General features: G+C 45.6%; 1 protein-coding gene across 11 annotated transcripts in view; it reads left to right on the forward strand.

The window, feature by feature from the left end:
• Nucleotides 1-24,955, forward strand: part of RERE (arginine-glutamic acid dipeptide repeats) — a 232,806-nt gene that overhangs the window by 166,618 nt on the left and 41,233 nt on the right. For 8 of the 11 annotated variants that reach the window (XM_080563755.1, XM_080563751.1, XM_080563754.1 and 5 more), the window contains one exon: nucleotides 15,861-15,941. The exons of 1 other annotated variant lie outside the window; for it this stretch is intronic. In XM_080563755.1, the coding sequence (XP_080419881.1) occupies nucleotides 15,861-15,941 (81 nt within the window). Of the gene's footprint in view, nucleotides 1-15,169; nucleotides 15,612-15,860; nucleotides 15,942-15,965; nucleotides 22,085-24,955 lie in introns of those variants that run through there. 2 more of the 11 variants (XM_080563753.1, XM_080563752.1) reach the window with 2 other exon arrangements.

Below are 24,955 nucleotides of genomic sequence, written 5' to 3' on the forward strand. Positions count from 1 at the left end.
AATCAGCCCAGCGCACCCATACGATGCACGGGCTCGTCGTCTTCCTCTTCTCGCCGTCAGATGATGTTCTGGGCAGGGGCACAGTGCCTGTCTGCACTGCTCAGACAGCTAATTCAGATTTTTGTCTGCTAAGAGATCTGGAATCTGATTTAAATGTAATGCCTTCTGTCCCGTTCCTCTCCAAAAGGAAACTGAGTCACGGCATTAACAGTAGGAGCATCAGGCGAGCGCAGGGATTGTCCTAATTTCCTAATTATGGCAGCTTCCAGGGTTAATGCTTTTGCCACAGCGAGCAGAACCTAAGGAGCCATTGCAAGTGTTCGTGTTGTAATCACGGTAAAACTAACCCTCCCATCAGTTTCTTAATTTTTTAAATTTAATTTTGAAAGGATACCATGTATCAAAGCTGTCTTGCTTACATTCCACTGACCTATTTACTCTCCGTCTTTGTACATGTTTAATTCCCAAATTCAAAATTTTGTGAAGATCCATATTTGTTAATAGTATGATGGACTTCTGAGTCTGATAAATTTCATAGGGTACTTGTCATGGTTTGCTTCCCCTTCTGAACACGAATTTTGTAAATGGCCTTCCATAGGTTTTCTGGCTTGCATTCCTTGATGTACATGGACCCAAAGTCTAGGATTGCGTGAGGGTTTTCATGGTTTTGAAAACAGTTCTTAAATTTAAATACAATAGTGTTTAGCTCTCTGTTTTCAGAAGATCTTTGATTGTTTTGGAAATGCTCTAAAGAGTGTGATTTAAATTTTACCTTTCCTAATGGTCTAGAAGGGGGACATCCACATGGCCTGGGAGTGACATCCACAGTTCTTGGTTTGATTTCAGATGTTGTCAGTTGCCCCGGCATGTTTCAGTAGTTGGAGTTTATCTGTCTTGCAGGAATTAAGGAATTCGCATCAGTCTAAAGACCCTATCTCCATAATACCTAAAAGTGCAATTTTAATATAGTAATAAGTAATGGTGAAGTGCTGTGTTGTTTTCCGTGTCAAGTGTACAACAGAAATGCCCAGCATCTTTCCAAGTAATTTTGGCTTAGTCTAAGTTGATACAGGTGCAGAGTGCACAGTTACCCGTGTCAGAGTTGCTGCAGTCAACGCACGGAGCCCAGGAATGGGTTACTTGCTACAGCAAGCCCCTGCTTTGCGCTGGTTGCGACCTAAACCATGGGAAATTGTATTATTTTTTTCTGCTAGCCTTTTCCTGTTGAGACCTGGGAAGGTAGTCTTAGCCGTGACTCGCACCACATGAAAAGCTCTTCAGCTCGCTGTGTCCGGGGTGGTGCTTCTTGCTGTAAAGGGTGCAGAAGATTTCAGGCACAGTTCCTTTGTCTTTGCCATTGTACCTGAGGAATGCTATCCTTGCAGAAGGATATTCCATGCCCTCTTTGCATTTCTGGGAATATTTATTCCAGTTTGTCCGTGTTGTTTGTTTTCTCTAGTGAGGTAAGAGTCTCATGGTCTCAAGAAATTGCCAGGCTTTTACCGAACTCAGAGTTTCTTTTTGTAGAGGCACCTTGGTTGGGCCGTGCTGCCAGCGAGAGCCATCGTGAGCTACAGGCGTAGGAAATAAAAGCTATCTGTTTTGCTGCCTTGCAAGTGGTAATTCAATATTTTAGATTGTTTGGGCAGCGAAGGGTAGGGTAGCGCTGTTGAACTGCTTAAGCCTGATGGATGGAGAAGAAACACGTTTTCAGGATTGCAATCCATAACCCAGATGGAGCGGCGTGACGCCGGGGAGGCTGGCAGCTCCGGCTAAGGAACGGGAGTCTGAGGCTGAACCCTTACTGGTTTAGGCACCTGTAGATAAATAAACCATCTTCAGGAATTGTGGTGGGGGAACAGCAGAAGCACTGCCCGGGATGCTGGGGACTTGGCATCCAGGTGAAGCTCAGCGACAGCCAACTTGAGCTCCATGGCAGAGAGCTTCGCAGAAGGAGAGCGATACCGAACCAAACGATGGCGGCATCTGGAAAATGGGAGTTGTAGTATAAATATTTTTGAAATTTGAAATTTTTGAGGTTATTTTTGAAATACGGCACTCTTAAAGTTTTGATTTTAATGTCAGTAAATGCTCATTTTGAACGGGTATGTGATTTTTCTAATAGCTATGAGGAGAAAAACCAAGACAAAACAAAAGTAACTTTTTCAAATGCCACTGGATTTGCTGTGATCCTGCCTGACAGCTCATCTGAGACTTATTTACTATGGACCAGGGGATGTTACAGCAGAAAATGACAAAATTCCTCTTTGAATTGGTATAGTGACATAGTTCTTATTTAAGAAACTCTGATTACTGTCACAACATGGATGCTCTGTGTGCTTTAGCGCTCAGGACTTATCTTTCCTGCACAAGCGTAAGCAGTCTGAATGCCAAGCTACACCTCATTTGCAAGTTCTGTTTGCATGATAAATTTTATTTTTCTAATCTTCCCTATCAACAGCGCTGATTTTTTTTAATCTTTCAGATGACATAAAAATGCATTTTAATGAAGCAAATTATATAGCTTTGTCTCCTTTTGTGCACAAGCGGGGCGGCCATATTCAATTAGGCTGAAAAATGATCATTTGTTCTATTACAGGCTGTAACAGAGCGAGAGAGAAAACTGTGATCCATCACCAGTTGCTCAGCTTTATGTTACTTAAATCACTTGCCATTCTGTCAGCAGCTCCGAACCCTCTATGGGAGCCATTATTTAATTTAAGTTTGTGGAGGTGTCACTTGTTTGATAATAGGCTGCTTCTGTAGTAGACGCGGAGCGACTAAATATTAATCATTTTCTGCATCCATCCAAGATTCCTAATTAGTTAGAAGGGTAACAGCGCCAGTAAAGCTAATGATTATGCTGCCATAAAAAGAATGTGACAGCAAATAAGGACTCGATCCAGCGAGATGCTGAGTGCCTGCCAGTGCTGGGGAGCCTGCGGGAGCTGGGGACACCGAGCGGTGTGCGGGGCAAATTGGGGGGCTTGGGGCGACCGCCGGGGGGGGGATCCCATGGATTTGGGAGTGCAGATGCCACCTTGGAAGGATCCTGTTTCCTGTTTTGTAGCAGCCAAGCAGCTCGGCTTTCAATCTTTTTTGAAAAGTTCGTTGTCAGCACAGAGGAAGCTCCCCCGGACAGCCCGTAAATAAGCTGAGCCGCTGCAGAGCTCCGCTGGAAGGGGCGTGCGGTTAGGTCTGCTCTTCCTTCCTCCTCGCTCGGGGTTGTGTAAAGGCTCTGCCGTGCTGCTCAGGGTGCAATCAAAAACAACCACTTGGTGCTCCGTGTCTGATGCTGCTTTTGTGCTTTTGTGTGCTGTGGTTTTGAAGATACAAAGTGCACATCGCTCCTGGGTTTGTGGTTTCGCTTCAGCTTTTACTACCCTCTGATATCTCGCTCGCTCCCCTATCCACTTGTGCACGATCCACCACGTTTTCTTTCTTGTTTTTTTTCTTTGTGCCCTTCCTCTTCTCCCTTACCCCCCCCATTCATATTATCCTCTCAGATTTATACAGCTCATAGGCTATATGGGGAGATGGGTCAGACAGGGGCTTATGCATTTAGAGGACCCAAATAAGCATCCCAGCATATTTCTCTCGCCTGGATTGGAGTAATTTCAAGCACTCAGATCAACCATTCCAGTTCTTACAAATTGGAGAATGCAAAAGAAGGCACCTCTGGTTTATTAGGGTGCTTATTTTACAAAGGAGTTTACCTTCTACGGAGGACACTGTCTGGGTCTGTAGGTCTGGGGAGGCGATTTCAGAGTCTCAGCACCACTTCTTCCCCAAATACGCACCTTTCACATTCCCTTTGCCACCGCTCTCCTTTGTTATACGTGCATTTCTGGGCCTCCGTTTCCGATTCTTTTTTTCCCCTCTTCTATTCATGGCTCACTTTTTCATATTTGGCACCCTCTCCCCCCCCGCCCCTTGACTAGATGTTTTGATTCAGAGGCCCTTACACAAAAGAAAAGGGAACTTATGAATCATCTGCTTCTTTTTAAAGCTACTTTTATGCGTTGCTGCCAAGATCACCGTATGAGCCAGCGTCTTCCTCGGTAATTGGATGGCGGCATTGCGGAAGTGCATCAGTCACTCGCTGTGATCTTACGTTCGCGGGACAAAAAAGCAGCGGATAATTGAACAATGCAGGTTGTAGCGTGGGTCCCCGTGTCACGGGAGCTTGCAAGGAACCGAAACCTCGCGCAGTAGAAATTAGTTTTAAAGGGGGGGGGGGGGGGGGGGGGGGGGGATCAGAGCTGATAATTATCAGCCAGCTCAGCTGACGGCGTATCCACTCTGCTGTAAGCACTCCGCTTGCAGATTTTGGTGCTCGGGCACGAGCTGCACAGTGAGCAGCCCCGTTCCAGCTCTGCCAAGGGAGCCGAGGGGCTTGCTGACATGCCGTCTGCTGTCTCTTGGTGGGGACAGCTCAGGGATTTCTCATCGCTAACTTTTTTTTGACTGGCAGGGCTTTGATATAATAAAAGCACTGGTGATGGTCAGCAAACCCGGGTTCAAAAACGGGTGGCAACCTTGAGCAGTGTGGCACTGAAGATGGCTTTCTGAAGGGCTGTAGGAGATTCGGAGCGTTGTGAATGTGCTCGTGTCGGTCTCAAGTGTTGAAGGCTTTCTGATACTGTGTCATACTAGGTGGAAATGGAAGCTGTCTACTAAACTTTCATTTCTCTAACTGCAAGGTTAGAAATTCTCGAACCATCAGAACACCCCCTTTTTGTTGTGAACACTTCAGCAGGATGGAGAACTCCTGCCTTACAGGACAGAGCTTGCCTTCTGCTTGATACAGGTCTCACGCTGAGCCTAAGTCTCTTAGCTTGGGATTTATTTTGTCACCGATGTATTTCTTAAATCCAGATGTGCTGTCTCAGGTATCTCTTCACTGCGCTGCAGAGTGGCAGGTGAATCCTGAGACACGTTGAGGAAGCTTGTAGGGGTTGTTACATGCCTTTTTAGTAAGGGTCACAAACTAGGATTTTTATCTTGGTGCTTGAACTCAAACGTGGGCACTGTAACTGCAAACAGCCCCGCTGTTTAATTATTTACTCGGCGGAGTCACCTGCAGAAATATTTGCCTCTCTATATGGATAATTTCCTTGGGGATTCTTGCCACCATTTTGTCTCATTATTCTCGGATCTGTTCGTTGCTCTAAAGCATGGGAGCTCTTGAAGTGGTTTTGTTCATTTCCTTCTGTCATTTGCAGCAAGTCACTGTTTGACGGCAGAAATACAGCCTCCAGAATAATTGACAATAATGGCTGAAATCCCAGAGGAACAATATTTCCGCAATAGGGAACTTCCACTAGAAATACAGCGTTCGGGTCTTGAAAGGATTGTACAGTACATTTCAAGTAGTCTGAGTGCAGCTTTTTGTCTGCAGTGTTACAAATCGAGTGAAAGGACAAAAAGTGGCACTGAAAGAGGAGAACTTCGGGCCTGCATAATGGTGTTAAACTTGAGCAAATTGACATGTATTTTTGCAACTCTGTATGAGCCACGTAACACAAAGATAAGTCTTTTCTGGGGGGAAAAAAACAAAGGAAATGGAAATGTTTGGGTGTTTAAATAGAAAGCTCAAGTTGGAGGCTTATCTTAATGCTAAGCCTCAGGTTAGTTATTACCTGGTGGTCTGATCGTGCTGAGCTGCAGCTCCGGGCTGGGACGGGTGCGTGTCTGTGCTCACCCAGTGCCTACAGCCGGAGTTTTACTATTGATAACTTCATGGAGATCTGCTCTGTGGGAGCAGCGAGGTGTTCCCTACAGTGTTCCGAGCTCTGTAAACGTCACGGTAAGAAAAACACTAAGAGGAGAATGAAATTCAGAAGGAAGCTAATACACGGTGTTTTCCTCTGGGCTCGTTTCTGCCTAATAAAGGTGACGAAACGCAACGTCTTCAGCCCCGTGGATGGCGGTGCGCGTTCCGGTGTTGGCATTACTCAAGGAAATATTCACAACTTGAAGAACGTGCTGGCGTTGTGGGTTTTGGTATGGGTGTTTGAGGTGTGGAGAATGGCAGGCAGGGAAGGTTAATATTCTGAACCGATGCATGAGGAAATGTTGTGTAGTAGGGCACTTCATGTTCCACGTAAGGGCGGCTTTTGCATTTTGTTTCATGTTGCGCGTGTTGCTTATACGTATTATTTTGTGTATGCTTTTGGATTCTCCACTTCAACTATTTTCATCCTGTTAAAAATAATAATAATTGAACTGTTAATTTTAGATTTAAGTGTTTTTCACCAATTCTGGATGAGCATTAGTCTAAGAAACAAAAAGCAAATAGCTTTTTACTCCTGGAAGTTTGCAATTTAAGAGCTGAATTTCTGCTGCTTACCCATGTTAAAGGGAGATCCTTTCAGATGTCATAAGGGAAAGGAAGTGTGTCCTTGGAAAGAGATATTGTCCAACTTTTTTTTACTTGCTGTTTAGTTTTGATCTACCAGAAGGCTTTTCTTGTATGCTAACTTTTTAACAGCAGTTCAAAATAATCAGAAGTGAATCTGTGTATAGAAAAAGATAATCTGAAGTAGAATCAAAAGCTCGATGTTGTCTCTTGGCAGCAGCAAATTGTTTTGTTTTTCTGGGTCACAAATGTGCCAGACCTTTTTTCTCTTTTAACTCTGCAAATGCCTCTAAAAAAAAAATCACTTAGGTGAAAACGCACTGAAATCTTTCAGCTTTGTTTGCGGTGGTGAGAAACTGTTGATTGCAGGAGACGACAAAGTTCAGGTGCTGGGAATAGATAGCGAGCTTGGGTGGTTTGTTTTTTTTTTTTTTTTTTAAGCCCACAGAAAGGGCTGGGCTCAGAAGCCTGGTTCATGGACACGTGCAGAGAGAAATAGTTCGGTGGAGATGACGGAGGCTGCGGGAGGTTTTGTGGGTCCCGGAGAGCTGCACAGGTCTGGAGCCGGCGTCGTGCCGGGTAGGTGGGTGTCTGCCGGCAGAAGGCCTGCCACGGGCATTTAAATACAAATGTGGGCAAGCTGGCCTACCCAGTTCCTTGCGGATGGAAATGACTATGTTTAGTAGCATGGGGAAATGCCTGCAGTGTGTGTGTGTACCGTGGGCCTGGGTGCTCGCAGCTGTCGGGTGGCTCGGGCTCGCTGCGCTGGGGAAGCTCTGCCTGCAGCGGGACCCGGTGCTGCCAGGGTTCTGTGGCCTGCCCGGGGTATGGGGGACACCACATCTTGTCCCCTGGCTTTACTGGGGGTGAGCTGTGAAAGGAACAGCCCTCAACTCAGTTCTCGTGTGTGCCTGCAGCTCGCCTTGCTGTCGGACGTGTCGCAGGCACCGCCGTGGCATTACAATGGATCCTAACGCTTGAGATAATCCGGGAATTGCATTGCCAGCGAGGTGAAGCTGTTTATCAAATACCCTTTCTAGAGCTCGGGAAAAGTAAAGTCAGTTTTCATTTTTTCCTCCTCCTGCTGCTGCTTTAATATCCAGCCCTTTTTTGATCTGTGCACCAGCATCTGATGTGCCACTGCAGGCTGTCCTTAGATCAGGTTTCTTGGCGCGCTGTTGACTTTATCTCGTTTACCGGATCACATTTCTGTTGCCATACGCCGTGTGATTGCAGCCTCCCCGCAGCTCTTCAACAATTAGCGACCGAGCAGGAAGCGTGTGTTCATTACAATAGCCTTTTGATTCTGATTTTGCGATCCTGTGGCGGGGCGGCGGCACTGCTCAGCTCTAACAACCGACTTCCCCCGGCTCGGGCTGCAGTGATCCCGGTCGGATCTGGCCACGTTCTGGCATGGGGAGAGGTGTTGGTAGGGCCATGAGCTTCCAGCATCATGGGAGCGTCGTCTGGGGACGTGTGGTGAAACGCCCAGACCTGATAAACAAGGAGGCCGCGCTCAGAGCAAAACCGAATGCTCCTCATTTAGGGGTAATTGATTTTTATTTTCTGTCTGTTTTCTTTCCTCGCGTCTAGGCTCTCGCCCAGAAACAGGTACAACATTCACCAGCAAATAAAAGCCTTGTGAACTGCTTTGGGTGAATCTGAAATCTGTCTCTCTACAAAAATAGCTCTGTTGCAATACAGATGGTGAAAGAAAGCAGGGGTTAGAGCGTGAGGTTAGCAGCATCCTGACAGCTCGGAGCCCGGGGTGAAGGAATGGTTGATTTCTGCCCCGGCTCTGGAAACGCCTGGGAGCTGTTGTGTCACCTTCGATAGCGCGCTGCCTTTGATGCAGGTTTCTGCATTGATCCTTGGCATGAAGCTGAGAAAGGAAAGAAGAGATGGAGAAACTGACAATTGGGCTGTAGTTCGCACTGTGCTGCGATTTAGAACTCTTCCCCCCTTAAAGCATCATCCCCGATAAAATAAATAGAAATGAATTTGGGAAACCTTGAGGTGAGCACCCGGGCTGTTCCTGCAGCTAGCTTGGGAGCCCTTTTCCCAGACCAGGTGTGGTTCAGGGTCAGAGGCATGCGGCTGGTACCACGGCGAGAGCGTTTTTGCATTCTCGTAGGAAGGGAGAGAGGAGAGAAGGGATGATGAATCCACTCTGACCTCTGGAATGGCAGTATAAATACGTTATTGAAAATTCTAAATAAATGTGTTTGTAACCAGTAATCCTGCTCTGCATGCAGTCTCATTTAGCCAACTGTGTATGCAAATGTGCTATTAATGTGTTTGCATCCAGTATAAATATACAAATCTAATCTGTTTATATATGTAATTTACACACAGCTGTGCTCATGCTCACTTAACACCAGTATTTTCAGCGAGCGAGAGGTATCATGGGAGATCTATTGTTCAAAACAAAAGCTACCAGTGCAGCACCATGGCAGGGGGATCATTATCATTTCAGGATCTTTTGGCATTCCCTTGAGGGAGGCTGCTTAATGACTCTCCGTCTGTGTGCGCGGCTCTGGGTATCCGGAACGGGCTCCAGTGGTGCTGCGCGCCTCCGCATCGCTGCGAGGCTTCGGGGCTGAGCCCCTGGTGCTCAGGTTGAGATGTAGGGTGTAATTTTGCAGGAATACAAAGTGACCCCAAGGGGAGGGAGAGCTAATTGCTCAGCACCTTTTAGGCCTTGCCGCTGATACATTTCTTGTCTTTTTCAGTTCGTAAAGGACAGGTGATCTTACAGGCATATGGCCTGGGGGTGTATGGATTTATGGCATGTAGATGACCAGCAATGCACTCTGAAGAGCTGCATTGAAAATCCGATGAGAATGTTGGTTCCCTTAAATATAGATGGGTATTTAATGAACACCATTAAAATGTTGTTTGTGTTTTTTTTTTCCATATTATCTTTGAGTTAAAGGCCTTGGTGAAAAAAGAACTTGATTTTCAGAATATGAAACTCAAAGGAGAATTTTGCCTGGAGAAAAAAGAAAAAGATTAATTGTAAGAAATGCACATGAAAAATAAGCAGGCTGCTATCTGTTAAGGGTGAATTTGGTTTTAGTATGTGTTGTGAACTAGGGTCGCAATCTTGCATAATGAAGAAGAAAATCACGTATATTTTGGAGGTAAAGGATGCTTTTAACAACAACAAAAAGTACCCAAAGACATAGAAGATTCTCCTCTTCCAGCACTTCTGTGCAGAGCAATCACCTGCACGTGCCTTTCCTCTTGGCCTGGCAGTCTGGAAGCACATTGGTGTCCCAATTTACGAAGCATTTACCTGTTCAGAGTCACGGAAGGGGCACATTAAAAAAGCAAACAACACAACCCCCCAACAACAACCGCCACTTCTCCCAAAACGTGTCATTTCAAGGCGAGTGGCTGGTGATTGAGCAACAGCAGCTGGCGTTGAGGGGGTGACTGGCAGGTATGAGGGCTAGTGCTTCGCTGCCGCTGTGCGCTGCTGCTCAGAAGTAGGGTGAAGCATCGCTGCACCGCTGCTCCACGACCACCTGCGGGCCAGATGGATCCGGGAAGCGCTTGTGTGTACAGCAGTCATGGAGCACAGGCCATCTCACTACAGCACAGGGTTGCAGACCTCTTCAAGCAGTTGCTGGAACCACCCTGTGAGCAATTTCTCCTACCTTCGATTGTGTTAGGGAAGAGCAATGAGGCCCTGTAATCACGACCTCTGCCTTGGTGCAGTCTCCTCGGGAGAAGACTCAAACGTGCGGGTCAGTGACGGCCCTGCGTGCTGCAGGGGACAGAGAAGTGCTGTGAAGGAGGTGGGACAGAGCAGTCCCATCCCCAACCTGAGACATGCTGTAGGCTAAAGGCAGATGGCCCTAAGCAAGCAGCAGAGGCACAGATATTTCTCCAAAGATTTACTACAGCTTCCACTTACGGGCATGAGATGTGCTCGCACCTCTCCGATGCGGTGTCTCCAATGCTGAGGCCAGGGCAGCGGCACGCAGAGATGCTTAGGGAAGGCTTACGGGGCCTCCGCATTAAACAAGTTTGCCAGCTGGGTGATTTTTGCAAGCTTGCTGTTAACTGATGTAACGAGCGCTGGATACTCGTGCTGCTGCGAAGGGTAAAATTGCTGGCTACTTCAAAATTAAATTTAAAAAACATAAAGCAGAGTTACGGTAGTGACAGGAAACAATAAAACAAAGGAAGTTCAGATGAGGTTGAAGCATATCCTGTTCTCCCAGCAGCAGGCCATATTAAAGGAACATAGTAGAGGCCTGAATATAGATTTTTCTTGACAGTTCCTTTCCCAGCAGACTGATTTTAGAGGTTTCGGGTGAGCTTTGCTGGGTCACGATGCTCGTTCCGTACTCTACTGCTGTAACCTAGGATATCCTCTTACCTCGGGACCAGTCCCCTTCGTGGCCCAAGGATGGGCGTCCTGAGGCTGAGAAATTCCTCTGGAGTCTCCCTCCAGCCCTCTCCCGTGACGCTAGAAATTTTTTTTTTCTCCCTCTTTTCTTCTGTAGCTTTCTGTCCTCTTCGTGTGGTGGGATTTGAGTCTCTTAGTGTTGTGCTCTGGAAGCGTTTGACTCAGTGACCAGACAATGTCTGTCCATCTCTCCGTCTGCATCACCATCGTGCAGCTGCCAGGTGCCAGGCTGCGTTCCCTGTAACATAAAACACCTTTTTTGGTTCTTGCTGGAATCATTTGCTGAGCAGTACTTGGTCCTATCTGCTACTGGGCATACACAACTCCTCTGAGGTAATGATACAGTAAATATTAGCATCATTTTCTGCTATAGCCAGGTGTAATTTGGTGGGACAATAACTGTGAATAAGGGAAGTTATGTTCTGTAGGAGATACCTGGCGTCTTCAGGTTAACCTGTCTCCTTGTCTTAAGGCAACTGTCAGGATACTTCTGTTCCTGGAGGACAGTATGTATCATTTAACCTTATCAGCAAATGCCTTTATTTGCACTGTACACACATAAGCGAAATATAATGTTAAAAACCAGCCAAGCTTTTAATAAAATGTACTCTGCGTGCTGAAATCCAGCCAATGTGCGTATACTATGTCTGCATGCTAAAAATTGTTTGGGGCGATCTATAAATGTGCTGAACATTTAAGAGTTTTGCAGATACAACCAAATCTCATTTTCTTTCCAGAATAACTGCCATAATTTTTCATCCTGTGAAATTTAAGAAATAAAGATGCTTTTACGCATTTAGTGTTTATTTGCTGTTAACTATTAAAGCCCTGTAAATCTTCTTAGCACATTTACTATAAAACTTAATAAGGTGCATTAAACGTGGAAGATGGTGACAACTTCAGCTGGCATCTGCCTAGCAAATCTCAGGCCTTTCAAAACGTGCACTGTACCTATTGCTTTCATGATCATAAAATCTGTATTGGAAAAAAAATCATACGGTGTTTCCCACTCTAACTTCCCTTTTTTATACACTCATAATTTAAGGAAATGTTTGAGAGAAGAACTTGTTGTTCTTGGACATGGTCTAAAGAGGGGATTTTTTTTCTTTTAGAAAAATTGAGGAAAAATCCTTATTCGTTGGATTAAGAAGGAACAGAAAAGCCTCTGTATTTGTGTGTTTGCAAATGTATTGCATTACAACATGTTTTTCATTAATTAACCAGGTGGGAGTCGTGGGAAGGGAAAGAAATAACACATGGCTTCTCTTAAAGAAAATACATTTGATCTAAACCCGATTGAAGCATCACCTCAGAAGAGACATATTAGTAGGAGTTACAAATTTGCAGTTTTATCACTCGTCCTGCCTTTCTGAAGCCCATGAGGTTTCCGTTTGAAATTCTTAAATTGATTAAACAGGTTATTTTTTACTAGATGTTATTCTTGTGTGCTTTTAGAGTCAGCCGTATCTTCGATTTGTGCAGTAAACAAGATGAAAAGTGAACTGGGAGCCTCAGTTCCCAGTTAAAACCTGGGGTGCTGAATTTCAGCATGCAGCAGCAAATTTTTCCTGCCAAGCTGTAGTCTCTTGATAATAGAAACCCTGACGCATAACCTTAACTACAGCTTTGCAATGGCATTATCATCACATTGATAAACATGCCATCTGAGCTCTGTTAGTCAGAACATAATGGCTTTGTGTATCTTGTCATGATATTTGTTTCTCGGGATAAAATATGGGACCTGCAAGGAACACATATGCAAACATTAACATGCTTGTTCCTTGTTCTTCCTTGGTTATTTATAGCTCCCTGTTTACACATTGGAGCAGGATACTGTAGAACCTAATAAATTTTACTGGGGAAGCTCAAATTATAAAATGGCATTAGGAGATCTTGTGTTCTGGCTGGTCAATAGCCATGGTAACCACTTCATAAAATATCTCTGACTGTCAATATTGACTGACCTAGCAAGCCATGGGATTTCCTAATGCTGCTTCACAACAATAATTACCCGTAGTATTTTTGTCAGCTGTGTTACAGTTTGTCTTCGGTGACAGTACAAACAATAATGCTGACAGTCCTGTCATATGTCTAACTTAAAAACATTACTTAAGTGGTAAAATTGGAATGTTTATCTTAATTTTTCAAAATACAGAATTTGGATTTTCAAACCATTGTGCTCTAGAGCCACTTGGTTTTTTTTACCAGAGCTCCATTCTCATGCATCCATGGGTTTAAGGCTCGTTGTACTGCAAGGCTACTTTAATTCGTCGGCTGTCGTTTGCTGATACCTTCTGCGAGTGCCACGTCTCCTGCACTGTTAAAATGCAGCCGTAAAATTTGTTGCATGTCATTTGTGAGGAGAGAGAATTCAAACTGTGTTAGGCAGCCTGTTTTATGACAGACAGAAGAACAACAGGTCGCTTCTGATTTGGTGTGTGACTATTTGGTTCTCAATATTTAAATGCGTTTAGGAGAGGTCTCTTGTGCTGGACTTGGAGAAAAGCGGTAGCTGGTTTTGTTGCGGGCTGAGCGAGAGCTGAACGTAATGCCTGAATTAATGGAAGAACGGGAAGGAAAATGTGGAAGAGAAAACGTTTAAAAAAAAAAAAAAACAAAACCACAAAAACCCAAGCCTTAAGTTTCAGATTTTCTATCTAAGTTTATTGAACTGCTTTTTATGTGTGGTTGTTGAGAAGAGTGGCTGTCTCGTGCCTTTGAGTAGACACAACTATTTTATAGCTTCTTGCACTGCCTCAGTGGCCTGGTGCTCATTTTATACGACACTGATAAAGGTGGCAGTATAATTGCCCGGGGTTTCGGAGCGCCAGAAGGACGGCCTTCAGTCACGTTTGGAAACCTGGGGCGGCGTTTCAGGCTCCCTCAGACAGGCTCTGCTAGGCTGATGTTCCCGGTAGGGATTTTTGACGTCTCCTGAGTCAAATGGAAAACAGTTTGTCATAGCTGGTTGGTTGGTTTGGTTGGTTTTGTTTGCTTTAGTTTTTAATAGTTGAATAAGAATACGAAGCAAATGTAAAAGAGTTTGGTTAGAAACCTTCTGAAGAAGATGAATAGACTTCTCCCCTGAGAATTCAGGTACACCGTAGTAAGTGTTAGGTAAAATGAGGAATAGGAAACCAGGCCTTTCCTCTTTATGGGGACCACGTTGTGCTCTCCTGTTCCCCGTGCCTTTCACCCATGGCTGGAGCGTCACAGCTCTGATTTCTCCTCCTTCCCCCCAGCTTTTCATGTCAAGTTCTCCTATATGCTGTTAGCTGATGCCGCAGAAGTGCTGTACTGCTGATAGCGCCCAGGAGGCAGTGGTGTGAACAGTCCGAGCTCCCTTTGGATTGCCTGCTCTTAAATCCTCCTGCATGTAGTTGGTTTTCATTCTTTGCCATAAGCTGTAGACAGGACTGGCGCTGCTCTTTCGGGATGCCGGGCCTGGCTGGAGGAGGATGGTGCCACTGCCATCTTTTCTAGCCCAGAAACACAAGGTGGCAGAGGTGTGTACATGGTGTCCCCCCCCCTCGGTGTAATTAAAATTCCTCGCCATTCACATGGTAAACAGCCAGAGGTATGCATGCGGATCAGCGCACAGGCTGTGGGCAGCTTGGTATCTGGTGATCTTTGGGTGTGCAGGGCTGGGACCGTGCCACTAATCCAAGGGGCCCGGTGTGGGATCACGAGCGCCCCAGGTGCTGAACTCAACTCCTGTCGACTCCTGCGTGCTGGGTACCCTGATTTAGGGGGAGTGGGTGTAGGTTTGAACCCCACAGGGTTGAGATCTCAGAGCATGGACCAGGGGGTGTTTGTTTATGTCCCTGTGCCCCCGGCTGTCTCCATGGGAACCCTGGTGGTCTTATGGTTCGGAGGGTCGCGGTGAGGTGAGGAAATAGTTCTGTGATTCTATGAAAGATCCCCTCGGGTGGGAGCAGGTCTGCCCAGTGATCTGCCGGAGGCTCGGTGTTGTGGTGGGCACTTGTGGGGCGTGCAGAGTGCTGGTGTGGCAGAAAATTGATTGCCCTTCCTCAAATTCCCTGGCCACCACAGTGTGGAAGCCCCTAACTCTTGCCCACCTCCCTCACGTCGGTGTTTGCAAGAAGACTTAGCCCAGAAGGCATTAAGCCAGCCTGCTGGGTGCGTTTGTACTGGGGGAGCTGCTGCTGCTCCTCTCCTTCGTGCCCTGCTCCCCTTCCCTCACAGGCAGCGCTCGGTTCGTGCCCTGGGGGCTCGGGCCTTCGTCTCCCTGCCGCCGTACCGGGAAGGGGGGGGACAGCCGCGGGGGGCAGCCGGGGGCTCCGGGGGGGTTTTGTGGGGTTAGGTTTTGTGGGGTTGTGTGCGTGTGGGGCGATCCAGGCCGCCTTTTGCGGCGCGCCCGCGGCGCCCAGCCCCGCCGCCATCACACGCTGGGCGGCCGCCGCCTCCCGCCCGGCCCACGGCTCGCCTCAGCTCCCGGCGGCTGCTCCGCGCCGCTCCGCCCGGCCCCCGCCGCCCTTCTCCCCGCTGCCAGCGGCCCCCGGAGCCGGGGTCGAGTCCCGGGGGGACCCCGGAGCTTCCCCGCAGAGCCCCCCGGCCCCCCTCAGCGGCTGCGGAGCCGGCGGAGGGAAGCGGCCGAGCCGCCGGGGGGAGCTTCCCCGGGAGCGGGCGTCAGGAAGGGCGAAGCCGGGGGGAACGCGTTGAGCCCCCCGGCACCTCCTGCGGAGCCTCCTCCTCCTCTTCCTCCTCTTCCTCCTCCTCCTCCTCTCCGCCGCCTTCCTCCCGGTCGGGCAGCAGCGCTGAGGGACGCGCGGCGAAGATTGCGGCCGTGGCGGAGAAGGAGCGGCTGCGGTACTGACTTTCTTCTTCTAAAGCTTCAAACGCTGGAAGTTTGACATAGGAAGGGATCTGGCTTGATTTTTTTCTCTCTTTTTCGGGGGCTTTTCGAAGCCTTTTCTGCCTGCTCCGTCGCTGCGTACGTGTGCGTTTCCTTCCATCGGCAGTCCTTGTGCTCTGAACAGTTTGGCAGTTGTGCTGATTACCGAGATCTTTTTGTTTTCCCCTCTGCTGACATGCTATTTTTGTTATCTTTTATCGCAGAAACGTTTTATTAAGGGGTTGAGGCAGTACGGCAAGAACTTCTTCAGGATCCGAAAGGAGTTGCTTCCGAATAAGGAGACTGTGAGTACATTCGGACTTTATGTAATTTGCTTTTTCTCCTGCTGCTTCAGTGTTTGATCTCGCAGAACTGTTTCCTTTTCACCCCGAATCTGATCCCTTTCGGATTAATGCAAGAGAAAACGTACAGCCGGAAAAGGTGGCTGTAATTTTTAGTGCAGTTTTTAGGTCTTAGCGTGAAAGCTGTTACATAAAATCGGCGTCGTTGCTGGACCGAGTCATTAAGGTTGGATGAAGTGTATTTCTGGGGGGCTAAATCTAATTTTAAATTCTGACATTGCGATGGGATAATACATTTATGTCACCAAGTTGGGCTCGAATGGCAGCGGGTAATTAAAGAAAGCCGAAAACAAAACAGAATCTAATTGAACGTGGAAGGAGGAGGAGGTATGTGCCGCTGCTCTCCGACCTGCACCATCCGTGGTGGCGTTTTTAACTCCTCGCTTCCTGAAGCGTGCGGACAGCAGAGGTGGAACTTGAGTTTCTGAATCGATCTGAACTTCATCAGGCTGCCTAACTGTCAAATTCTATTAAAAACCCTGGCAAGTGCTTAGGAGGAGGGCGGGCAGGGAGGAGTGGTTGACTTCTTCAAAGGAAAGAAGGGTTGGGAAGCCTTGGGAATCTAGTTAGTTTTCCATTAGTCCTAATTGCCGAGCCTCTCTAGAAGCTTCGGTTTCCATTCTGCAGGTGTCATTTAACTGCTGGGAGGGCGGTTTTAGAAAGCAGCGTTCGTGTTTGTTCTGAATTTAGAAGGGGGGATAACTCCATGAAAAGTGAGGCGGAGTAACTGGTTTTTAGCATTTTCAGTGTGCTTGCATTAATGGTTCTGAAAATATTTATTTAAAGCATAACCAAGAAGAGGTCGTTTAGACTTTCTGTTTGTTTGTGTGGAACTTGGATGAAAGGAGGAGCACTGCTGTGAAAATATTTTACAACCTGTAAAACCTGCGTACTGTAAGATGCTTCCTTTCTCCCCTTCTGAGATGTTCTTGTGACGTGACCCTGTGATATCAGTCTTTCATCAGTAAATAGCTAATAAGTGTGTGAGTCAAATAGGAAGGGGGGGTGAAGCGATTCCTGGGGTGCCTCAGCCAGCGTCTCTGTTCACCGATTGCCTTGAGAACGACAGGAAAACTTAGTTACCGAGCAAGTGTAGGTAGACCTTGCTTTGGTATTTAGTTGGATTTTGAGGCACAATTTTGAGGCCCAATGTTGGAAAGATGGCAGCTTAGAAGGAATGCTGAAAGAGTGTGCTCCTAGCAGCACATAGTCAGCTTCAGCAGCCCTTTCGTCTCCGCTTTAGAGCAACTCCTAGCAATGCATTTAGGACAGATTTGGGTTTACTTTAGAATGCATTCTGGTGATAGTGAAGTTACCAAGCGGCAAAAGTACTCTTTTAAAGTTTGAATTACAGTGAGTATGAAATACAGCTTTAAATAAAACATGTCTCTTTGTGCTAGAGAAAAAGAGTTTGCAGGAGAAAAGAAAAACTAAAGACCTGAGAGCTGGGGGCATGTGCCTGACCCTGTTTCTGCTACTTGACTTAGGCTGTTTGCGTTTGGATATCAGGCCGAAGGCTCTGTAAAAGGTTTGCAAGTGGTGTGAAATTTGATACAGGCTATTATTGTGCAAGTGGTAGATTTTTGTTTCATTAGGTCTGAATTTTTACTGTCGGGAAGACTAACTACTAAGTTTGAGCAACTGGAAGCCGTGTGTTCGTGGTTTTGAGCAGGCTGTTTTAGCCTCTAGTGGTAACTGATCTACAAGTAACCTTTGACCGACAACAGATTGTTTAATCTCTGTTTCCTATTTTTGCCCACAGGTCTCCCTTCTGCTCTCTTTTAATTCCCACTCTGTTTTCAGACAAAATTTGCAGCAGTTTTGCTGTAGTAAGACCCACAGGATAAAGGCTGTAGTAAATAGTATCTGCCTATCCAGTTTTGCTTTTCCTCCTTAGAGTGGTATGAGGAATATTGCAAATTACAAGGTTCTGGAATTAATTTGTGTATTTTTAGGTCATCAGAATAATTTCAGAGACTTTGCTTGTCATTCTTCTATTGTGATGTGAAGTAACCCCCTAGCAATTCCAGAAATGCTAGAAAACAGGCCTTATTTTCCTGTTTAGCCACCATATTAACATGAGGTAGAATTCTAAAAGCCTTTATAGGCACACAAGGGAACTACAGCAACTCCCAAGTCCTGCAAAAGCTGCTTGAAAATGAGACAGGGACATTCTTGAAGTGACTTGCCCTAAATGGAAACCAGGTTATAGGTCAGTACAGCCTACACACTTCTTATTTATTAGGAGTTTACCTAACCAGTCGCTTAAGTCTGTGGCGAGGGGAGGCAGGCTTTTTTCTTCTCTGGAAAACCCACTTAAAGTTAAATCTCCTTATTTTCCTTGCTTTTTGTATAATACATGCCTTTTCTTAGATACTTAGGCTGCTTTCTCCGGGAAAGAACTCCTAATGCCTCCTTAAGCCCTGCAGTTGGAACATTGCAGCGGTGGAAGATAAGTAATACAATAGAAATACCAAATTACTGTGAAGACTAGGCCTATTTTATATTAAATCGAGCTGATGCTACTGTAAAGGAAGTCAGAAGTTAGAGGTTCATGTGACACTTTCTTTTATAATATTGGAAGGTGTACAGTGGCCATGGAGAGGTGAGAATTGAGCCATACTGTAGGAAGTTTTCACAAGCATGTTAAGAAATGCCCTATCTGAGTTGTGCCTTTGCTTTTTTTTCTCTCTCTGCAGTTCATGTGAGCTGTTAAGAAACCCCTGTGCTCCTCAGTGAATGTTTTAACTAATGTAACACGTTTTTTTCAACGTTTTTAACGTAGTTACTTCTGAATGAATAACCAGCCAGAAAAGATCTTTATGAAAGAAAACATTGACTTCATATCAAAGCAGTGTTTTTGTTTAGGTCTTCCCTCATCCAGTTTATTTCAAAGCAATTATGTCTAAGAGAGGTTCCCAGTGGGCACGAGCGTAAATAGCTGTAGCATTCTTTCTCTTCAGGCTTTTATGAGCAAGAGACACGGGAACTAAACCAGCTCTTATCTGAGCATGCCCCCTGCTGAAACGGGAGTGCTGAGGTTGATTAAGGAAAGCCAGTGGCTTTAAGGCTGGATCAGCGTTAACCGTGTGATGCTCTGGAGAAAAATTGCCTCCATGTAGATGGGCTTAAATAGAGCTTCTGAAACTTCCTTGGGTTTCTGCTCAACTGTATGTATCTGTCCCTCCGTTCTCTTGTGTCCTTCCTTTCCCCTTCCTCTTGAGTAGCTCTCTCTTGTCGCCCAGTTTGGGAAGTACTCTTGTGTCCTTTGGGTCATGCTTACATTTTGGATTCTTCCCCATGGTAAGCCACGAACTTTTAGAGACATCTTTGTGACACGACCAGTTTTCGTGAATAACTTCCATTTAAATTCCTGTGTTGTGAGATGCAAGATAAACAGCTAGCAGCAAGGTTTCGTAATTATCTGATTTGGCTTTGTCAGTGCTTTTTTCTTCCTGTTTTGGGTTAATTCGCTAAAACTTGGTGATATACAGGATTCTCAAAGCGTTAACGATTCCCACTCTGAATTCTTCAGGTGATTACGCTGAGCTACTTGAATTGGAGAGTTTCAGAAGTACCAGCATCGATGGGCACATGATAAATGGACTTAAATGCCTACAAGATCAGGGCATGTTTTTCTGTGTTCTTGTAAATAGCTTAGCTCTGTGTCGGTGATGTGCAAAAGGTAAATAGAAACACAGGTCCAGGAGGAGGACACCACATCACGGTGTCAGCTTGCTCGCATTCAGAGCTGGGTCTTCTTCCACTGGAGCTCCCGCAGCCCTCTTTGTATTAAATGTGTTGTCTGACCAGCAGAACTCCAACGTGTTGGCCACTAGAAGTGGAGGGGACGTTTGTGATTTTCCTGCTGGTAGGTCTGCTTAGACTTAAGCCTAATAACACGTGTTAGTCACTGGCCACCAGATTTGCTGCAGTTGAATTCAGGCTTTGGAAATACCTTCCATGGGAATAGGCCTAAGTACTTATTACCTCTTCTGCCTCTTTTTAAAAGTGGGGCTGACACCTCCCTGAACGCTTTGAGGTTCTCGAATGACTCCTCGTGCATTCATCAGAGGAGTTTATGGTGCAGGGATTGTGGCCGTGGTCTAATTGTCTGCTCGTCTCTTCCCCTGGTGAGCCTTGTGGAGCTGCTTGCTGAGGGAGAAGTCTAAAAACAGAACAGTGAACCTTTGTGGAGACTTGCAGGCTTTGGTCTAATTTTGTTTTGAATTTCTCCGTTAAGCACATAGGCATCTCTGCTGTGTATGATTTTTGGTTTGGCTGCTTGGCAAGAGACAGCAGAGTGTGATCTGAAGGTCTTACCCCTCTGGGTGGATGCTTCCGTATTTAGCTTTAAAACACAGTGTAAATAAAAGTAATGAATATCAACTGCCTCCCTTAGATCAAAATACCTGCAGGGTGCTTTCTCATGTGCCTGCAGACTAAACGTGCACCGATTTCTTCTTTAGGAAAAATATTCTCTGTTATGGTAGTAAAAATCCTGCCCAACTGAACGCTGTTTGGGATTTATCCCTGAGACTAAATAAGCTGTCCTCTGTTAATGTTAGGAGACAACACGAGCGCAATGTGAGCTTTCAGCATAAACTTCTGTTTAATTTTAGATTGGAGTTTAGATAAACAATTTTATTCTTGCCTCATTAATGCTTAATCTTGTGTTACATAATACACAATATTGGCTTCCTGAGTAGCTCTTAAATATAGCACAAATGTGCGGCGGCTGAAAGGTCACGGCGGTTGCCATATGTGGAGCCTGGCAAGGTGTTTGTCCTCCGACCGACGCGGCTCTGTGCTGTGCTGGTCGGGTCAGCAAACAGCCCGGCAGTGCTAGTGCAAAATGCCCCGGGGCACGCGGGTGGCAACCGTCCTCCTGCAGCATAATTGCTCAAATCGCAGCTTTCCTTTGATAAAGAGGGGGATAATTAGGTGAATATCTGTAGGTCCCTCACTAAAAAGTGATTAGTTAGCCCTACGTTGACTTTTTAATATTTACACGTAGTGGTGTAACTTACTTTTACCGGTAGCTGAATTGGATTGTGGCTGCAGCCCGGGCGTTATTGCTGCTCTCCCTTCCCAGAAGAACTAGGTTTTGTTTGATGGTGTATTTCCCTAATGAGAGCATATTAATGCGCTGCGTGGTCCAGCGCTATTATTTCCTGACTTGTCTTTGCTGCAGGAGCGTTCAGAAAGGGACGAGCTACGCAAGCCTTTTCTGTTTGAAAGCTGAACCTTTTTCCTTAATAACTTGCTGTAGCCTCGATGCAGGCAGAGCTGAAATTTTCCATTAGGGTTTGAAGTGACTGCCAACATAAACAGCCACTGCTTTTCATTTCAGCTCTGCTCGCTGCTGCTAGTGCTTCCATCGCACGGCTGTTACACTCGGAGGGTTTTGTTCTTGGTAAAACAGGGACTGGGCTTCACGTTTTAAGAACGATAGCCTAGGACTTTTTTTTTTTCTTTAGTCACAGCAGATATCCTACTGGGCCTCAGCCAGCTCTGAAAGCAGGCCGGGGCATCGGTTGGTTGCTTTTCCTGTCTTAAGTGAAACCATCGGGTCGTTTGCATAACAAACTTCTGTAGGGAACATGTTGCCATTTTTATTTTTTTGCCCTTTTTTTAATGAGTGACTAGCTGAGCTGATTGAGGGGGGGACTCTAAACGGGAATGTTTGGCTTTAAGATAAAGCAGGGTACCGAGGAGGCATACAGTAATCCAGTTCATGCTTCTCACCAGGAGCAGAATAAGCAAGCCAGAGAATTTTATGAAATGCTGAAAAAGCTGATTTTCTGAGAAGCTGAGCTCAGATGGAGGTATTCCTAGATTTAAGTGGCGCCGAGCCTAAAGCTGTTCACAATGACCAGATCATCTGAGGGGAGCTGGGGATGTGTGCTCAGTGCGATTCGGCTCGTTTCTGTGAGTTTAACTGTTAAACCTATTGCAAATGTCATCATTTTATTGGATAATAGAACTGAAGGTTTGTAAAGGTCCTAAAGAGACGTGAAAGTTGCGGTTTACCTCGGGTGTACACCGTGTTGTCTTCATCTCCAGAGCTGATCTCGGTCTCGGAGGTGAGTAGAGCTGCCAGCTGCGTGCTTTGGGCAGGCGGCGGTTCCTACCCCGTGGTTTACATGTTGCTGTCCCTTTTCTTTCCTCTTCACAAGTTTCTTCTTTAAACATAGCATATCCTGGAGTATCTCGCTTCTCTCTAAACCCTCGCACTGTGAGCTGCCTTCTTACATCGACTGCTGCCTGCTCACCCAGGGCCACTGATCACGGACTGGGGTTCCATCTTCCAAAGCCCCAAAACCCTTTTGCATACCTCTGTGGCTCTCAATTTCACAGCAAGGAAAGCCAGAGATAGAAAGTACCTGCTGTGCTTTGTTTTTATTTGGTTTAAATCTCTTAAGCTCGCTTTCTTCATTTTCTATTGCGTTTTACTTTTGTGCTGTGAAGGTAATTTACAGCGTCATCAGCTCAGAAACTGGGCTGCTTATTTGTGTTTCTCACTAAGAAACCTTTGTAGGTGAAGAGCATAAAAATAGAAGGTGCATTCACTGTGCCAACTGGACTCTAGAATTGCATTTAGTATGGATAATAAATCAACTCTGTTTGCACTCTGTTTTTTTTTATTTTACTTTACAAGATTGAAACCCATTGTTTATTTTTCTCTGAAGGTTTAGAGGTAGGTGGAGGTAAAATATTGTTGCAAGCAAAAGAAGGCCATTAGGCAATTGCATTGTGTTCTGTCAGAGAGCCAAAAAGGACAATTTCTGCTTTGTAGGGAAAAGTATGTATTTGAAGATCTAAACCAAGATTATTTGGGAAATTGATACAATATTGTCCGAGTCTTTCTCTCCACAAGTGAGAGAGAACAATGCTTCCGTGACTCCTCGTAATCCTGTTACACCGCATTTTCCTTACCTTTTGTTTATAATTCACCAAAGTAAGGCATTTTATTGTTTTGTTTATTTTCTTACTGTGAATTCTCTTTTTTTTTTTATCGACGCTGAAGGGAACGTTTCTGTTCATCACCAACTGTGTACTTTTTATTCTGCATTTTTCTTTCCCTGCGAGGAAAGGTGTTGGCTTTTCTTCTTTTTCAGCAGTTGTCAGATTGCATCAAATCTGCAGACATCAATCCTAAGGTCCTGTGAATCTCAGATACATAAAACAGGTATCTGTTTGAGAAATTGTACTGTTTATTTTCAGGATGGAGTCTTTTATCCTGGCAAGATTCTTTTCCACGGATGCTGTGCACCAAACAAACTCTTGTTTGTTTCCCATCCAGGCAGTGACTGAAGATACTAAAACTTCGAGATGGCTTTCAGAAGGGCAAAAATAGACGAGTCATTTGAAACAACAGTGATATTTGTGGAACATCCTGTCCTAGAACAGTGTTAGTGTTACAAAATTTGGGTAACTGCAGGAAGAGATTTGTATAATCCTGCCCAGTGTCTGATTTTTGAAATGGCTTGGTAGAGAAAGATTCTAGAAGTATCCTCTTGGGGTGCTAGCTTTATATACCCCCAAGTGACACCTAAGGATCTCAGGATCTTTAGTCTTGCACCTAAAAGGCAGCGCCGTTGGGTTTTTGCAGGTGAGGAGCTGAGGCAGAAGCCAACCTAGTGACCTGCTCAGGGAAACAGAACACATCTGTGGCAAAGCAGGAAGATATGCCCTGATGTCCTTAATGCTATTTATACCATTTATATTTATACTGTATTATTGGTATAAAAGTGTTGTTGAACAAATTGTGTCCTATAAGTACTTGATTTAGTCACTGGAAGATGTGTATGGCTCAGCGGCTTTGTTTTATGGCAAGTTAGATTTTTAAGCATTAATGTGGTATTCTAAGATGATGTTGTCCATTTTTTGGGGGAAAAAAAGCCCTGAAGGGGAGAACACAATGTAGGCCTCAAGTTGGAATAGCATCGTATTGGTGCTGCAGATGATATCTGCCTGGTGCTGGGTAGGCCCTTTGTCTTATCTAAGCTAACTTGTTAAAAAAAAAAAAATCTGTATGGAGCAGATGCAGGAATTTTTAGAAGGGGCTTCCAGATACGGAAGATGTGGAGTTGGGTTGAGAAACGGTAAGTTTTATGGTAATTACTCAGGTCTGGTTTGTTGACAAACTGCAATGAAACCCAAGCAGTTTTTGCAGCTCGCTCAACTTGTGTGTTTAAACTTAAAAGTTTATGGCCTTTGTGAAATCAGGGTTTGTGTATTTACGTATTTGGACCAAATTTTATCCTTATTTTCTGCTGGAGGCCAGTGCAGACTGCTCAGGACAATTTTTGCCAGAGTGGTGGCTTGCTTATGTTTGAGGAACAAGCTCTCTGTCTTGCAGCTTGAGTTTTTCCTCTGTGTCACCCTCATTGCTTTCTTATCCTAGTTAGGGATAACAAAGTTTAATTCCTAATATGCCATTGATGAACGAGGGAGCAGAAATCAGATTGTAGCTGACGTAACGGGATGACACCCACCTAGCTCAGGGTTTTTGGAAGAGCTACCCAGGTGTTGTCTCAAGTGTGTATTCACCATCTGAGGGACAGATTACCATTTCAAAAGGTATTGCAGCAGTTTTCTTTGAATGTTCCAGCTCAAGAAGTAAGTAAATGTGAGTAGTTTTGGCCTGCTGTGAGGTTCGTGCTTACAGGGGAGTTGAGGCAATGTGGAGCTGCTGGTGGTGCAACACAGCTGGTGGTTCCTTAACGTGGGCACCCAGAAAGTTGTGGACCAGGATGCTTGGCTCAACACAGCACACACACACCTTTGGGGGCAAACAATTGCCCCAGAAGAAGCCATCAGGTGTTGGCAGAGAGTAAACTCTACTTCTTAATGCGTCTTCCCTGTCCCGCTGGGCATGAAATTCGCTTTCCCCTTATACAACAGATCATCGGCCTTAATCGTTGCTTCCTGCCCCAGATGGCACTGTAAGA

This window comes from Anser brachyrhynchus (genome assembly GCF_964034855.1).
Source record: "Anser brachyrhynchus genome assembly, chromosome: 21".
NCBI lineage: Eukaryota > Metazoa > Chordata > Aves > Anseriformes > Anatidae > Anser > Anser brachyrhynchus.